General features: G+C 35.3%; 1 protein-coding gene across 2 annotated transcripts in view; it reads left to right on the top strand.

Annotated features, from left to right (window-relative positions):
- Positions 1-18,934, top strand: part of LEPR (leptin receptor) — a 75,164-nt gene that overhangs the window by 39,006 nt on the left and 17,224 nt on the right. For both annotated transcript variants that reach the window (XM_068964098.1, XM_068964099.1), the window contains exons 7-14: positions 2,099-2,389; positions 2,550-2,667; positions 6,346-6,545; positions 10,923-11,071; positions 12,156-12,315; positions 12,433-12,515; positions 16,263-16,479; positions 18,179-18,361. In XM_068964098.1, coding sequence (XP_068820199.1) covers positions 2,099-2,389; positions 2,550-2,667; positions 6,346-6,545; positions 10,923-11,071; positions 12,156-12,315; positions 12,433-12,515; positions 16,263-16,479; positions 18,179-18,361 — 1,401 coding nt within the window. The remainder of the gene's footprint in view (positions 1-2,098; positions 2,390-2,549; positions 2,668-6,345; positions 6,546-10,922; positions 11,072-12,155; positions 12,316-12,432; positions 12,516-16,262; positions 16,480-18,178; positions 18,362-18,934) is intronic.

Below are 18,934 nucleotides of genomic sequence, written 5' to 3'. Positions count from 1 at the left end.
AGAACTTATGAATATTGTAATTTACATACTAAAAACAATTTTAGAAGTGCTAAATTCCTGTAGTAACTTTATTAACTGCATTCTTGTTGCTGTGAAAAAAGAGGAGAAACAGATGTTAGACAATATCTACATTTCTTGTGCAGCTCTTATACCAGGTTAGAGAAAATACTTTTTTCTTAAAGAAAAATAGGTAATCTGCTCCAAGAATTTAAAAATCTATTTTATGGAGCTATGATAAAGACACACATTTTAAAAATAATTTATCTAAAATGTTTGATCCATGATTTATGTTCTTTTGAGTAATTTACTAATATTTGTCAATAGAATTTCCTTTTTAAATAGAATTCATTAATGCAGATCCTATAAAGGTATTGCTATTTGGTCATGGAAAGAAAAATCATTATTGTTGTCTTAATTTACAAACTGTTGTGTAGTAGTGTCTCACATGAGAATAAAAGGTAGATATATTTATATTATTTTGAAAATTAAATAGCACATATCAATTTCAATACATTTGTTCAATGTAATTTTTATAGATCATCAGGTCTTTAATAACTTGTTTTTTAAGCTACTTTAGCATTTAATTACATGAAAATGCTATGACTTTAATCGTGTTTTTCAATTAAGTCTTAGTTAGGCTTCAATTTCAAAGTGAAATGCTTTGAGCTTTTCATTATCTTTCAAATTAAAGCTTCAATTTAATTTTGGAAATCTTATTTGTACTCTTTTTTAAAAAAACTGAATTGAGACTTTTGAGGCAGTTGATAATGAGGTGTGTGGTAAGTAATTACCTGAGTGCCGCCCTAGGTGAGATTCATAAATATAAGGACTAACTTCTGTCCAGTAATTTCATGCTATGAAGTTTTTTCCTGTTTATACTTGACTGTAGACATAGCAAATGCAAATATCTTCTATGGACTGTAAATGTTAAGACATTGGAGTTTAGCATGCTATTACAGAAAAGAGAAAAATAATAAGAACTAATCAAAGTTTTTGGATTTGTTTTGAGGGTAATTCATAGGATATATAGGGAAACAGATATTCATATTCCATCAGCAGAAAACAGCTTACCTTAAATTTTACAACTGAAATATACTGTTTTCGTAATGCACTATGGCAGAAATAATTTGTTCCTGTGTAAACATTCATTTACTTTTATTCTGTTTCTAATTTAAAAAATAGAGACTTAACTGTGGCTTCCCAGGTGGTGCAATGGTAAAGAATACACCCGCCAATGCAGGAGACATGGGTTTGATTCCTGGATCGGGAATATAAGTGGCAACCCACTCCAGTCCTCTTGGCTGGAGAATTCCATGGACAAAGGAGCCTGCAGCAGTTCACTGGGTCACAGAGTCGGAGATGACTGAGTACACAAAGGAAAAGAAAATGTTTAAAATAATGGGAGACAAAAATAGTATTATGGAATAGTGTACAGGTGTCAAGAATGACATTTTGGAGAAATATTGATTCCCCTTGTCCTCAGCCACACGGCACTGGCACTAAATAACTTAAAATGATGTTACAGGACAGTATTTGCAGTTTTGCCTGCCTTGTTTACTGGTGCATCCTTGATTTTACATTTCCTAACAAGTTTTCTTATTTAAAGCTTATTTCTCTACTTGCTTACTTGAAATCTTCATGTATCCATATAAGAGAAGGGCCATCACCATTTATTCTTCAGGATTTTGCTTTGTAGGGATTTGATTTGAGAACCTGCCTAAGGTTCGCTGATTCTGAAAGGAGTCTGATAGAAGACATGCCATGGTAGAATTAGCCTATATTTCATTTTCACTAATTTTCTGCCTATCAGCAAGTGACAGTTATTCACTAAAATATATTTTATAATGAATAAATCTCTGTTCTTAGAAAATTCTGAAGACATTTATGGACACTCAAGTCATTTGAGAATGAGAATGCTTGGGATGCTTACTAACTATACATGAGTGGACAGCTATAGTTCTGCAGTCTCTCAGCACACTCATTTTATTTGGGGCAGTATAATCCTGAATGCCTGGTGAATCCTTTTTACATGGTATCAATTGCTTACGTGATGTTTTCTTTCTTGATCTTATATCATATCTTTCTTCCCCCATTACAGATGTCATATATTTTCCACCTAAAATTCTGACAGCGGTTGGGTCTAACATTTCTTTTCACTGTATCTATAAAAATGAAAAGAAGATTGTTTCCTCAAAAAAGATTGTTTGGTGGTTGAATTTAGCTGAGAAAATTCCTCAAAGCCAGTATGATGTTGTGGATGACCATATTAGCAAAGTTACTTTTCCCAACTTGAATGCAACCAAACCCCGAGGAAAGTTCACCTATGATGCAGTGTACTGCTGCAATGAGCAAGAGTGCCACCATCGCTATGCTGAGTTATACGTGATTGGTAAGAATCCCAGGCTTGTCTTCTTTTTTTCCATGAGATACGTTTTTATTATGGACTCCATCTTAGAGTCCCATTGAAGATGCTAAGGAAATTTTATTTTCATTAAAAAAATGTTTTGGTGTTTTTGCTTTATAGTAATATTTTAATGTGTTTTAAATAGATGTCAATATCAATATATCATGTGAAACTGATGGGTACTTAACTAAAATGACTTGCAGATGGTCACCCAATGCAATCCAATCACTTGCAGGAAGCAATTTGCAGCTGAGGTATCATAGGTATGTATTATTTTTGTTATTTTATTTTTCTGTGGATATGGTGAGATAAACATTTCTTATAAAAATGTCATGATAGTGATACCCTTGTAGGTTTATTCCTGAAAGAGGAAAGTAGAATATACTTAATTAGGAAATTTTTGAGGAGTTAAATAAATTGGTGATTCTTGAAAAAATTCATACACAAAATATTGTAATTTGTTTTTATGTCAGATTATTTTTTTCTGATGATCAGTTAATTCTCCACAATTGCATTTAATGTGGAGAAATAATTAATATGTAGTTAATGAATGAAATCCCCAAAACTAATGTCTATACATTTTTAATTTGTCTTGGAGAATTGGCTAGAGGAAACTATGAAGGGTTATAGAAGCCTCATATCATTTGCTGAAGATTAAGATTTTAGAAAAAAATTGGAGGTAGTGGCACAGAGATTGTGAGAGACAATATGAATGGTTTTTATAAATAGGTCAGATTATGTTTTTAATTGAACTATAGTTGATATACAATGTTGTGCTAGTTTTCAGGTATGCTGCAAAATGATTCAGTTATGTGTGTCTATATATGTGTGTGTGTGTATATCTATTCTTTTTCAGATTCTTTTCATTATAGGTTATTATCAGATACTGAATATAGTTCTCTGTGCTATATAGTAAATAACTCCTAAATTATTTATTTCTTCCTTCCTTTCCCTTTTGGTAACCATAACTTTGTTTACTTCACAATGATTAAACTATTCTAGTAAAGTAATTTCATTTGTTTTTTACCCTTCTCTGTTTTAAAAAGAATTTAAGTTTATTGTCTTCCTACAGTATTCTCCTTCTCTCTATAAATGCTTTTATCTAAAATGTATTTTAGGACAAGATAGACATATTTAAATTTTTATCATACTCTTTAGTAATTTTCAGGAACGTGTACTACTCTTAAACACCCTGTCTCCATTTGTATCAGGACTTCCAGTTTTATATCTTGTGCTCATTTATTCTTAAAATCTAAAGTTTCTACTTGAAAAACAAGTCCATTTTCTCAAATAATGTGTTCTGATCTATTCCTACTGCTACCAATCTATTCTTACATAGTAATAGAAAAAACAGGGCAATTTCTTCATCTCTCATGTGGGAATAATAGCTGTCTTCATCTTACCTGATATGAGTACTATAAAATGGTACGAAGAGGGAGGTGGGAGGGGGGGTTCAGGATTGGGAACATGTGTACACCCATGGCGGATTCATGTTGATGTATGGCAACACCAATACAATATTGTAAAGTAATTAGCCTCCAATTAAAATAAATAAATTTAAATTAAAAATAAATGAATAGAATGTTCACTGTATACCACATTACTTTTGTAATCTCTTTACTTTCTTTTTTTTTTCTTGAATATTTCATATTACATTTATTTACTGCAACATATTAGGATACAAGTTTTGATTTCCAGTTATATACAGACAAAAGAATACACACCCTCCTATATCATTGTAATTTCTTTTCTTGAGACTGAAATTAATAGAAAAGGGACTAATTTTACTTGGTATGGGTGTTATTTCTGGATGTTAGAACATTGAAATAAATGTCTCAATCATATCTGTTTCCTAGAGGAAATCTACAGTTGGTAGCTAATACCCAAATTGTAGACTGGAGGGGACAGTGGGTTCTACAGTATTTATGCAGTATTACAGACTCTGTGTCCCAACTCCTGAGCCGAGACACAAATCTAGGCAGATGCCTCAAGAACCTGAATTATTTAATATGTAAAAGGAGAAAATAAGATGAGTAAGTACTTCATAGGCTCTTGGGGACAAAAAGCACCAAAATGCAATAAAACAATTGCTTAGAAGTTGCCAGATTAATGTAAGATTTGTTACTATTCTACTACTACTGTTAATAATTACTAAGTTTAATAAGCACCATTTTGTTGATTTTGAACTCAGGCAATTTGGTAGAGAAAAGTAAGAAAAAATTGGCCTCCCTTTTGAATAGGGAGGCCAATTGTGTTTTGTGGTATAAACAGAATTCCCTTATCTGTCTGGTGTCCTAGGTATTCAGTGTCACTTGAACACAGTGACTTTCATTTACCAAAGAAATGAAAGTCCCACTTCCCACTTGCCCTCTGCTTTCTTTTCATTTACTCAACAAATAGATTTGAGGTCTTGTACCAGCCACTGCACTGGTCCTTGCTTCATTCTGACCACAAATAGGCTCAGTCACAGGTGTAATTTCGTCTTAACTGTATAGTTTCCATGACATTTTCAGTGGTGTTTGTGGATGACTGTTCTCTAAGCATTTTGAGTCATTTATCTTCCTAGTATTTTCAGAAGAACCATGAAACTAGCTGCATGCTTGGTCAAGATTTTTAATCTCTTTAGGCTTCATTTTCCTTATCTGTACAATGGAACAAATAATAGGACTTGAAGGGTTTCTGTGAGAATAATATTTTATTTAATTATAATTAAGTGATATGATTTCTTCTGGTAAACATTCAATAAATGTTTGTATCTACCATGATGATACTGATGCTAATCTTTGAATTGCAAGTGGACTGTTAATGTGCTTCTGTACAAGATGATGACTCCTCATCCCACTTTTCTCATCTAACCTCACCCATCACAGTCTTTCACATACACACACACATCCACAAACTCACACATGGTTATAATTTTGAGGAAATAGGAAGAAAAAGGTGTCACAAAAAATGGAAAATAAGAGACAAAAATATAGATTTTCCATTTTCATGTAACCTCCTTACTCCCATTCCTAAGGAAATAGTAACTGCTACTTTTAGCACTTAACTACTATATTTAAAGCAAATAATGGCAGAAGAGTTATTTGAAAGAAGAGGTGAAATGCTTTATATTCTCTAATGTATTGTGTTGATTGGGATGTGGTGATAAAAATACTTTCTTAATTTTCTTCTCTGAGAGAATAAGTGATATACCTGACTACATGCCTGCATGCTCAGTCGTGTCCAACTCTTTGCAACCTCATGGACTGTAGCCCATCAGGATCCTCTGTCCATGGGATTCTTTAGGCGAGAATACTGGAGTGGGTGCCATTTCCTTCTCCAGGGGATCTTCCCAACTCAGGGGTTGAACCCATGTCTCCTCTGCATGGGCAGGTGAATTCTTTACCACTGGGTCACTTGGGAAGCTCACCTAACTATATGATCCATATATAAGTCAAGAATTGGTATTATTTTAATTATATTGCTTTGAACGAGAATATATTAGGGCAATGTCAATTAAGATATAATTTACTATCAATTATGTTTTCAATTTGTGGTAGAATTTAACGTGCAAGGATTTTACCTTCCTTTCCATCTCAGGAATGTCCCATTACCACTTATGATCTTTATTTTAAAAATCGATCACTGAGCTATATTAGCATAGCTTCCAAAGTGGTGTAAGTCCTATCTCTAATTGGATCCTTCTCTCCTTATTAGAAAATTGTCATTTACTTCAATTGCATACTGACTTACTGTCAAGTGAAATATTTAATAAGCATTTTCTACTTTTATGGAAAGATTGTAATATAGCTGGGAATTCAGAAATACCTTTTCAATAAGAACAACTTCTTTTAGATGGAGCAAAAACTGTCTATTTTAAACAACAAAGAAGTCTTCTCAGATATCTTATTGCTATCATCATTGCTGTATACTTATTGATTTTTTTTGTATCTTTTAAGGAGCAGCCTGTACTGTTCTGATGTTCCGTCTATTCATCCTGTATCTGAACCCAAAGATTGCCACTTGCAGAGAGATGGTTTTTATGAATGCATATTTCAGCCAATCTTTCTATTATCTGGCTATACAATGTGGATTAGAATTAATCACACGTTGGGCTCACTGGACTCTCCACCAGTTTGTGTCATTCCTGATTCTGTGGGTACGTCAAAAACTATATGTATGTCTTCATTTTTATTAGCAGATTTGGATTCAGACTGATTCAGGGTAACAGTTGCATTTTGCTATTTTCTGATCACACTAGATTAAAAAATTATTTTCTGATCACACTAGATTAAAAAATTATTTTCTTATTCGCAGTGGAATTGAAAAGAAAATCAGCCTTAGACAATTTTACAATTTTTATTTTACTTATAGCACAATTTTTTAACAATAGGGATATGTTTAGCACATAATTTGCTGAGTTATATTGGTTACTGGGTTTAAAATTTGGTACTAATATTATTCTAAATAATACACTATTTTATGTTTTTTTCTCAATATACATATGGCAGCATCTGATGGTTTTAATTTAAAAGTTTAATTTGGATATTCTGATGGTTTTTGAAATCTGAGTAGCATAACTCAAAGCTTAAATTTGTAAGGCTGGGTAGGAAGCAGAAGGATTCAAAATAACTCAAGTGAAATAAAGAGAAAATAATCAAGATGATGACATCCATCATAGTATTTTAAAAAGATATTTTGATTTCAAAGGACAAAGAGAACCCTTGGAAATTTGGTATATTGCTCCAAGTATCACTGTGAAATCTTTGAAAAATGGCCCATTTATGATTGTCTGGCAAAGACAGAAGAGTATCTTTTGATGATGTATACTATTTTGTTGGGAAATTATACCAAAAATTAATGTTGGTCCATTGTATTTTTAGATAATTAATACATATCTGACTTCAAATCTAAACTTTATTAGATATAGGATGAAACTGTTGTAATCAAAAAAGTTTTCTTTCAATATGAAGTCCCAATTAATTGATCTGCTCTCTTCAGGTCCCTCACTAGTTTGGTTCCATTCTAAGTGATTTTATTGTAAGGAGTACTTCTCTGATACTAAATATTCTAGGGTAGCAAAGAATTCTTCTACACCCCTCCCCACAAACATGCACAGATATACCCTCGCATGTATTATGTGACAACTGCAACATGGGTTCAGTTTGATATCTGAACAATTTTTGATGTTACTCTTTTCAGTACTAATATAAGGCATTTAAGTTGGACTTAGACCATCCCCATGGAAAAGAAATGCAAAAAAGCAAAATGGCTGTCTGGGGAGGCCTTACAAATAGCTGTGAAAAGAAGAGAAGCGAAAAGCAAAGGAGAAAAGGAAAGATATAAGCATCTGAATGCAGAGTTCCAAAGAATAGCAAGAAGAGATAAGAAAGCCTTCTTCAGTGATCAATGCAAAGAAATAGAGGAAAACAACAGAATGGGAAAGACTAGAGATCTCTTCAAGAAAATTAGAGATACCAAGGGAACATTTCATGCAAGGATGGGCTCGATAAAGGACAGAAATGGTATGGACCTAACAGAAGCAGAAGATATTAAGAAGAGGTGGCAAGAATACATGGAAGAACTGTACAAAAAAGATCTTCACGACCGAGATAATCACGATGGTGTGATCACTCATCTAGAGCCAGACATCCTGGAATGTGAAGTCAAGTGGGCCTTAGAAAGCATCACTACGAACAAAGCTAGTGGAGGTTATGGAATTTCAGTGGAGCTATTTCAAATCCTGAAAGATGATGCTGTGAAAGTGCTGCACTCTATATGCCAGCACATTTGGAGAACTGAGCAGTGGCCACAGGACTGGAAAAGGTCAGTTTTCATTCCAATCCCAAAGAAAGGCAATGCCAAAGAATGCTCAAACTACTGCACAATTGCACTCATCTCACATTGCTAGTAAAGCAATGCTCAAAATTCTCCAAGCCAGCCTTCAGCAATACGTGATCCGTGAACTTCCTGATGTTCAAGCTGGTTTTAGAAAAGGCATAGAAACCAGAGATCCAATTGCCAACATCTGCTGGATCATGGAAAAAGCAAGAGAGTTCCAGAAAAACATTTATTTCTGCTTTATTGACTATGCCAAAGCCTTTGACTGTGTGGATCACAATAAACTGTGGAAAATTCTGAGAGAGATGGGAATACCAGACCACCTGACCTGCTTCTTGAGAAATCTGTATGCAGGTCAGGAAGCAACAGTTAGAACTGGACATGGAACAACAGACTGGTTCCAAATAGGGAAAGGAGTATGTCAAGGCTGTCTATTGTCACCCTGCTTATTTAACTTCTATGCAGAGTAAATCATGAGATATGCTGGACTGGAAGAAACACAAGCTGGAATCAAGATTGTCGGGAGAAATATCAATAACCTCAGATATGCAGAAGACACCACCCTTATGGCAGAAAGTGAAGAGGAGCTAAAAAGCCTCTTGATGAAAGTGAAAGAGGAGAGTGAAAAAGTTGGCCTAAAACTCAACATTCAGAAAACGAAGATCATGGCATCTGGTCCCATCACTTCATGGGAAATAGATGGGGAACCAGTGGAAACAGTGTCAGACTTTATTTTTTTAGCTCCAAAATCACTGCAGATGGTGATTGCAGCCATGAAATTAAAAGACGCTTACTCCTTGGAAGAAAAGTTATGACCAACCTAGATAGTATATTCAAAAGCAGAGACATTACTTTGCCAACTAAAGTCCGTCTAGTCAAGGCTATGGTTTTTCCTGTGGTCATGTATGGATGTGAGAGTTGGACTGTGAAGAAGGCTGAGCGCCGAAGAATTGATGCTTTTGAACTATGGTGTTGGAGAAGACTCTTGAGAGTCCCTTGGACTGCAAGGAGATCCAGCCAGTCCATTCTGAAGGAGATCAACCCTGGCATTTCTTTGGAAGGAATGATGCTAAAGCTGAAACTCCAGTACTTTGGCCACCTCATGAGAAGAGTTGACACATTGGAAAAGGCTCTGATGCTGGGAGGGATTGGGAGCAGGAGGAGAAGGGGACGACAGAGGATGAGATGTCTGGATGGCCTCACTGACTTGATGGACGTGAGTCTGAGTGAACTCCTGGAGTTGGTGATGGACAGGGAGGCCTGGCGTGCTGTGATTCATGGGGTCGCAAAGAGTCGGACACGAGTGAGCGACTGAACTGAACTGAACTGATATTGCCTACTATATACTAGAAGACACTGTGAAAATTCAACTTTGTGAATGACAGCTTCTCCCTTTACTACCTTTGTTAACTTGGCTAGTTGCTTAAATGCTCCGAGACTATTTAATCACCTATAAAATGTAGAAAACTCCTTCTACTTCTCTGAGGTCAGTATTCTGGGGATCACATAAACTATTGTACTTCAAATCATTCCTTGTACAAACTAGGCGTTCATGGAGTATATAGATGTGATATCCACATGATTCAGTCAAGTGAAATCATAGATTTAATGCCTTAGGATCTTTTGGAAGCTCATACTTCTTTTCTTTAGGAGGAATTATTAATACCTTCTCAAAAGGTGAAAAATATGTCATCATACTGGTTGGTGAAGAATATCTTCTTGGCATATGAGGAACTGAATAAGCATGAGATACTGAGTAATAATAAAAAAAGCTTAGGAGTTTTGGTCATCCACAATCTGAAGAAGTATTGTTGATGAAGTCTGGAGCTTCAAATGTTCACACTATTGTGGTTATGCTTTGAGATATTAGTCCCCAAATACATTGAGTTTGAGTAATGTCTTTTACTATTTTTTAAAAAAGCTCTTGCCGTCTGATCTTGTTTGCCTTTGCTTCTACCTTTAAAAAACTTATTTTCCTCAGACTGTAGAGAACCAAGGCTTTACTCTGCAAGACTAACTCTGACCTTAACCTAGAAGTACCTTTTAACAAACAGTAGAGAAGTTTGAAACCACATGTGTGGAAATGGATGCACTGTATAGTTTTTTGTGTTTAATTAAAGTTCTATATAGAAGAGTTTGCTATTAAATTTCTTATGTGTTCAGTATGGTATCTTTTGCATGCAGAGACAATAGCTCCATTTCTAATCAGGTCTTACTATTAATTTGCAGAGTGACATGGACAATGAATTAACCTTTTTTCAATCAATAGCTCTATTTGCAAAATAGACATAATCTTTTTCTTATGTATCACATAAAGTTGTAGGGAATAAAATGAGACAATGAATGAGAAAATTCTGAGAAAGTGAGAAAGAGATGTTGCTTTATAAATACAAGGTATGGAAGATTATTGTTGCTAAGTTGTATCTGACTCTTTATAACCATATGGACTATAACCTGCCAGGCTCCTCTGTCCATGGCATTTCCCAGGCAAGATACTGAAGTGGGTTGCCATTTCCTTCTCCAGAGTATCTTCCTGACCCAGGGACTGAACTTGCATCTCCTGCTTGGCAGGTGGATTCTTTACCACTGAGCCTCCTGGGAAGCGCAATGGAAGATTATAAAATCCTAATAACATTTAAAAACATTGTTACTGTTTAAATTACTGTTACATAATACTTTAAATTTTTTTTTCTAGTGAAACCACTGCCTCCATCCAGTGTGAAAGCAGAAATTACTGTAAAAATTGGATTATTGAAAATATCTTGGGAAAAGCCAGTCTTTCCAGAGAATAATCTTCAGTTCCAGATTCGCTATGGTTTAAGTGGAAAACAAGTACAATGGAAGGTATTTTTTTCCTGGAAATTTCTTCAGCTTGCCTCACTAAATATTATTTCTTATAACTGTTTAAGAATTGCATAAGATTTATTTTGCTGGCATAAACTACATCCTCCTGTATTCTGTAGTTCTTTTTGTTAAATTTTTGTTGTTGTTCAGTCACTCAGTCATGTCCAACTCTTTGCGATCCCACTGACTGCAGCACAGTCAGGCTTCCCTGTCTTCTACTATCTCCCGGTGTTTGCCTAAGTTCTATCCATTGAGCTGCTAACCCTTTCAAGGAATGAAATGTCCTGTGATTGATCATTGCCCGAGGTGTGTTTTATAGAACATTGATCCCGTAAAATGTTTCTTGAACAAAGATCACATTAAATAAAGTTTAGGAAACCTTGCATCACTATATGTCTCTAGTGTAGCATCATGATACTTTGCATGTTAAAGGTTTGGAGAAGTCCTGAATTTAAGAAACATTTGTGACTTTATATCATCCTGTTTCTCAAACTCATTTTACCAAGGAATCTTTTTTCCTCTAACACACATATTCAATGGGACACATTTTGGAAGCTGCTTTTATCAAACAACCAGAATGACACCCACAGTGGCAAGTGAATATATGATACCTTTTTGTTTTGGCTTTCTGAAAGCAGCCTGCAAAACCTAGAAATAGCAGGAGCTCCCATTATGTCTAAATTACAGTGATTTCAGCTGAATGTGACAGTTTACCTACTTATTGAAGAGACTGAATATCAGACAGGCCCTATAGAGTATGCCCTATCTAACCACTAGGTTAAAATTATTAAAAGTCTGTGGACAGAGGTTAGCACTAGGGTAAGAGGGTGATTGGGAAGTGAAGTTGCAAGAGAACTCTTGTCCTAGTCTTGTCATGAGGTGGAAATTACAGGATGGCTAAGGCAATCTTAACTTGAAGGAACTCACATTGTGAGCCTAGTAAATTTCTAAAGTCAGAAAACACAAAGTCCGTTCTCTCTTAGTTTTGGAATAGTGTTAGAGTTTAAAATAAAATGCACCTCAGGGTCTTTTAGCTACATATGTGTTAGTAATGATCAATCTAATGATTTGACTTATTTTACAGATGTTTGAGGTGTATGATGCAAAATTAAAATCTGCCAGTCTCCCAGTGCCAGACCTCTGTGCAGTCTATACTGTCCAGGTGCGCTGTAAGAGGCTAGATGGACTGGGATATTGGAGTAATTGGAGTACTCCAGCCCACACAGTTGTCGTGGATGTGAAAGGTCTGTAGAGATTTTGTGACTGTGTCTTAAAAATGCCTAAGTACGTGCTTCAAATATGACTGAAAGATAATCCTTCTAAGATCATGTGTACAAGTTGGGCTCCTTGTCATTTTGCAGTTCCTATCAGAGGACCTGAATTTTGGAGAATAATTAGTGAAGACACCACTAAAAAAGAGAGAAATGTCACTTTGCTTTGGAAGGTATTCCTGATTTTTATGTTATTTAAAATTTTACTTCTATATCCTGAAAGATTTACTTCATTGTAAAAAGATTTATTCAATAATACCATCTTTTGTAAACTCTGCAATCCCAAATTTATTTCCGTTTGAAGATGTTGATTACACAGAGCCGAGATGTAGAGTGGAGGAAGCACTGGTCTGGAGTTTGGAGACTTTAATTCTGTTTTTGGCTTGACATGGTGTAGTTAGTCAGTGTTATTTTGGCAGTCACTTAGACCTTTCACCCTCAGTTTCCTCATCTCTATCAACATAAGATTGGGCTGGATAATATCTAGTGTTCTTTCAAGTCCAAAAATTCCATTAGTGTTTAATCCTAACCAGAGTAAACATGGTCTTCCCTACATACCTCAAGGACGTTGAGATTGTTCTTTCTGTATGATGGCAAATATACAACAGATATTTCTAAAAACGATGAGTATACAACTTAGCAATTTTGAAAGCATTCTTTCTCCCAAATGAATTGATTTCTGTCCCAAGCGAATGTATTTTTTTTGTTGTTAGAATTTTCAGGGGATACAAACATTCAGTCCTTACAAACATCATTTGTCATTAGGGAAATCCATACTAGAACAAACAATGAGATATACTACATACTTTTTAGGATGGTTAAAATCCAAAAAACTCATAATAAATTGCTGACTAGAATGTGAAGCAATGGGAACTTTTATTCTTTGCTGGCGGTAATGCAAAATTGTACAACCACTTTGGAATATAGTTTGATAGATTCTTATAAAAAAATTTGGCACTTTCATATAATGGAATAATGCGTGTGTGTGCTAAGTCTCTACAATCCTGTCTGACTCTTTGTAACGCTATGGACTGTAGCCCACCAGGCTCCTCTGTTCATGGGATTCTCTGGAAAAGAATGAGTTGAGTGGGTTGCCATGCCCTCCTCCAGGGGATCTTCCTGACCCAGGGATCAAACCTGCATTTTTTACCATTGGCAGGCGGGTTCTTTACCGCTAGTGCTGCCTGGCAATAATCAGTGATAAAAAGAATATAAAGCCCCAAAAGATATGGATGAGTCTTAAATGAATGTTGCTAAGTGCTAGAAGCCTGTGTAAAGGGCTACATTATGATTCTACTTGGATGACATTCAAGAAAAGATAGATGCAACTATAGAGACAGCAAAAAGATCAATGGTTTCCAGGTGTTTGGTTGATGGGGAAAGGTTTGAATGGGTGAAGAACAGGGGATTTTTTATGATGGTGAAACTATTTGGTATAATATGGTCCTAGTGAGTACATGCTGATGCTGCTGCTAAGTCGCTTCAGTCATGTCCGACTCTGTGTGACCCCATAGACGGCAGCCTTGTGTATTTCTCAAAATTCATAAAACCTTATAGCATAAAGAGAAAACTTTAATGTATGCAAATTAAAGATAAATCATTGGAGGTTGGAGAATCCTAGGATGGAGTTCAGGCTGCAACGAGAGAATCTAACAGTACTACAAGTATATGAAACAACCTTACTGAAGGAGTTGGGCCAAAAAGGTCCAGGCCTAGGCAACCTTTTTAATGAGTAGATTCTTAAGAATAAAGTCAAAAGGAACTGTGCATAATCACTGTATTCTAGTTGGTAAAGTCATTTTTCTCACAAGGTATGGGTTAACAGTTTTGGTGTCATTAGATATATAAATTGGAATTGAACAATTAAGTATTGGATGATGGGTGGTAAGAAGGACTCAAGTTTGTTACTGTTTAATTGATTATAGATAAGCAAAGAATGATCCATGTGGTAATGGATTAGGGTATGAACTCATGTTTAGCTTAATATGGATACAGATAGATTCACCTAGAAATTTTCAGTGGGAAGAACCTCCAACCAAGAATACTCAGCAAGACTCTTGTTCAGATTTGATGGAGAAATCAAAAGCTTTCCAGGCAAGCAAAAGTTAAGAGAATTCAGCACTATCAAGTCAACTTTATAACGAATGATAAAAGAGGTTCTCTAGGTAGGAATCACAAGTGAAGGGAAAGACCTACACAAAATAAACCCTAAACAATTAAGAAAATGGTAATAGATCATACATATCAATAATTACCTTAATGTAAATGGATTAAATGCACCAACCAAAAGACAAACTGGCTGGGCGGATGAAAACATATGCATGCATACACTTCCACTTACCATATCACTCTACTTAACCCCCTAAATTGTATGTAATTATTTTATATTGTTAGGTTAATTATGTTTCCATTACAACCTGTAATCATAGTTCTCTTTCATCTTTTGTCTGGCTATTGATGGAGAAATTTTCCTAGATATGTGTGTGTATAGATATAGTACACACACATATGCATTTCCTTCATCTGTCAACTGAGAAAGCCATATTCTGGTAGTAAGCAACACTCTCAGATTTGTTTCTAATACTCTTCTCCAATAAAGAAACTAAGGCTCTGTGAAAAAATGCTTGGTAATAGGTCTGGGGCAGGAAATATACAAGATGAGCCTAGAGTAACTTGCAGGACTAGAAAGTAAGGAAGTCTATCATCAATTTTATTTGAGGGTTACAAAAGTAAACATTTGTATATGAAAACTGACAGATTGTTTAAAAACAAAATGCAACATTTGTATGATTTTTCATTTATTTCTTGCTGTGCTGTGCTTAGTCGCTCAGTGGTGTCCAACTCTTTGTGACCCCATGGACTGTAGCCTGGCAGGCTCCTCTGTCCATGGGGATTCTCCAGGCAAGGAGTGGGTTGCCATGCCTTCCTCCAGGGGACTTTCCCAACCCAGGGTTTGAAGCCAGGTCTCCCATGTTGCAGGCGGATACTCTACCGTCTGAACCACCAGGGAAGCCCTTATTTCTTGCAGTGGCTGCTAATATCTTCTCACCACCTACCCAGGTTCTTCTAAGACCTGCAGGGATATAGTTATGTGTGTTTGTATTTATGTTTCTCAATTTCTGACTTAGAAGAAGAATCTCAATGACAAAAAAATGAGAAGCACTGCTCTAGTCTGTTGTATAGTGTCAAGCATTCTAAAGGTTGACAAGGTATTAGTAGCACTTAAATCTTACCTGAAACAGGTGAAGGTGATGGGGAAAGTGGGATGTATTGTTAATGCTCTGTAGGATGGAAGGATAGAATTGTACTAAGGATGTATTTTACACTGGTGTCTCGGTGACCTGGTATGATTTTTTTTAACTACAGGACAGACGTTCTGGGGTGCCTTGTACACTGTCCTGATGCTCTCTGTGACTTGTAGTGTCAGCATGTCATGGGAAGGAAAAAAATGACCAGTCTTACTAAGATTGATAGAAGTGGTGATTAATTTCTTTTCAGCTCTTTCTCATTGCTGCTTTACAGAAACAGAGGGTTATTCCTTTTTTTTTTTTTTGCTTTTTAGATGAAGAAACTGTCAACTCCCTATTAGTCTTTCTTTTCTCTAAAATTAGAGTGAAACTTCCTGGGAGAAAAGTATCCTGTTTATATCCAAACTTCATTATCTTCAAGTGATTTATTCTCTGAGTCTTAAAGAAAAAACAAAAGCCATAAGGAGAAAACAAGTTTCCCATGTTCCATAGTCACCCAGACAGCTTCAGGGAGACTGTCAGCAGCCCACAATTCAGCCTTGAATTCATCAGGGCTTGCTCTGGTCTGGCCCCTGCCTACCAAAGGGAAATGTTTAATCAGAGTTCCAGGAGCTCGGCTGGTGTAAAAAGCACTGTAGCCCTTCAGCTAATCAACTTTTATGTTTACTGTAGCCCCTGATGAAAAATGACTCATTGTGCAGTGTAAGAAGATATGTGGTAAAACATCATACTTCCCACAATGGAACGTGGCTGGAAGATGTGGGAAATCACACTAAACTCACTTTCCTTTGGACAGAGCAAGCACATTCTGTTATGGTTCTGGCCATCAATTCAATTGGTGCTTCTTCTGCAAATTTTAATTTAACATTATCACGGTCTATCAGTAAAGGTAAGAAAAGGTATAGGGTATTAAACCTGTGCTCCTTTTAATATTTAATCTTTCAAACCCCTCCCATTCTAAATGATCTTCCAAGAAGCCTACGATTCTCTGAATCAGTCTCTTTTTTACCTTTTATCTCTGTTTTGTCTAAAAAATAGTGTAAGAGTATATCCTGATTATGTGATGTGGTCTTGGGTTTTCATATGGTAGGACATTGTTGAACTAGTACTATAATAAATGTGAATGTTCTGATAAATCTAACTTAAAAATTCTGGGCCAGTGCAGGTTGTAGGTGAATGAATCTCTCTCTCTCTTTATATACGTATATACATATGCATATAATGTGTCCATATATATACACACACATATATTACTAGGTAAAATACACATGTGTGTGTCATATATACTACATATATATATGTGATAGTATAACATTAGATAGGTACAAGTAATTGCTTAGATTTGAAAATAACTTGTATTTCATTTAATATGTGATGAACCCTCTTTTATTAATTTTGATATATTTGATTAATCAAGGAATTAAGAACAACTTTATATAGGATCTTGTATCTTGTATAGTATATGCAAAGTACAATTTTTAATGAAAAATTCAAATTTCACTTCCCTCTACTAATCATGTACCTTCCTGAAATATTTGCTTATTGCTTTACTTAGATGTGTCCTATCCTATTTTTTAGTTCTCAGAATACTTTCTACCTTTTCTATGGTATTTTATATCCTGCCTTGTATTGTGATTACTTATGTACATATAGTGTAAACTTTATGTAAGTTTCACAGCATTTGCACTGTATTTTACACTAAAAATATTCTCAATCAATATGTTCTATTAATAGAAATACTTGTTTAATGCTTCACTATGCTAGATGGTAGAAATTCCAATGTGGGTAAAATTATAATGATCTCACAGAGTTCAATAGATGACTTTAATCAAATAATCATATAAGTTAATGCCTATTTACAAACTGAGATGCATGTTCCTAGGAAAGGAATATAATTTTATAAAAGAAAAAAAATAAGAGCCTAAACTAGTATTGAGGGTCTAAGAGGTTTTCTTGAGGATGCGGTATAGAAACTGAACTTCCATGAAAGGTGGGAAGAAGAGCTCCCTTGAGAGAGGAACAGTCTGGCCAGAAATCCTGCGGTCCAGGAGAGGACGTGAAGGAGGACATCAGGGGCATGTGTTTGTGTGTGTGCGCGTGCGCACGCAGAAAAGCCGACAGACGTGCTGAGACATGGCCCTTAGGGCATTGTAGGCATGATGAGAATTTTGCTCTCACTTGTGGAAGTCTGGAGGCTTTGAAGTGGGACTCTGTGCAGAAGGTGTTAAAATGATCAGTTTTGTGCTTTGAAAGCATGATTCCATCAGTGGGAGAGAAGAGTTGGGGGGACTTAGGATGATTAATAGGCTTGTACATTACTATAGAAGAGAACGTCTTTTGACCATGTCCAAAAATCTCTTTTTTGGATTTTAGGTAGAATCTTATTTATCAATAGCATATATTTCCACATCTCTCTGCTTATATGACTTATGTGATACAAAAATAATTGCCATGTTTTATATTTATTTGTGTAAATATCTGCTTTCTCTTCCTTCTTCCTTTTTCACTAAGTTTTCTGTTCCTAAAGACAATTTGGAGATGTTCATTAATTTTGAAGTTAAAAATAAATTTCCTTCTTTTCCCCTCAGTAAATATCGTGCAGTCCCTCAGTGCTTACCCTTTAAACAGCACTTGTGTAATTCTTTCCTGGATGCTGTCACCCAGTGATTACAATCTGATGTATTTTATTCTTGAGTGGAAAATTCTTAATGAAGACAGTGAAATTAAATGGCTTAGAATCCCTTCCTCTGTTAAGAAGTATTATGTCCATGGTAAGCTTACTGTATTTTGATAAGTTTTTCCTATGGGTTAATATGACCCTACAGATTATTAATTCAAATAACACAGTTAATGAAAACTTCAAAAATATAGATAATATGTCTTATTACCTTTAATTCTGTCACCTTGTCACCAGCATTTAATTCTATTTTATTTGTTTTTCACTTAAATATCTATAGTTGTAATCATATTGTATCATTTATAACTTTTCTTCTGGTTGGTTCCTTTGATATATCACAAACATGTTTCTATTTTATCCCCAATCCTGTAACCATTGTTAATGATTATATAGCATTTTACTACAAAGTATAGTTAACCATTTATTTATTTGAGGACATTTATGTTGCTTCCAGTTTAACCTTTTTTTTAAAAAAAATGAGTTTTAACAGCTTTTGATATCTACTGCCAAATTGTTTTCCCAAATTGTATACCAACTTATGACATCACTAGCAATGAGTGGGAGGGCCAGGCTGAAGGTCTGATTAATAATTTCCCAAAAGTAGACCAGTTACCCTGTAAGGTGAATGAAGTACAAAATGTAAGTGCACAGTACAGAGTCTCCAAGT

Source organism: Capricornis sumatraensis, chromosome 2 (assembly GCF_032405125.1).
Source record: "Capricornis sumatraensis isolate serow.1 chromosome 2, serow.2, whole genome shotgun sequence".
In the NCBI taxonomy this organism is placed as follows: domain Eukaryota; kingdom Metazoa; phylum Chordata; class Mammalia; order Artiodactyla; family Bovidae; genus Capricornis; species Capricornis sumatraensis.
The sequence above is the reverse complement of the archived record's forward strand: the minus strand, read 5'-3'. Positions and strand labels throughout refer to the sequence as shown.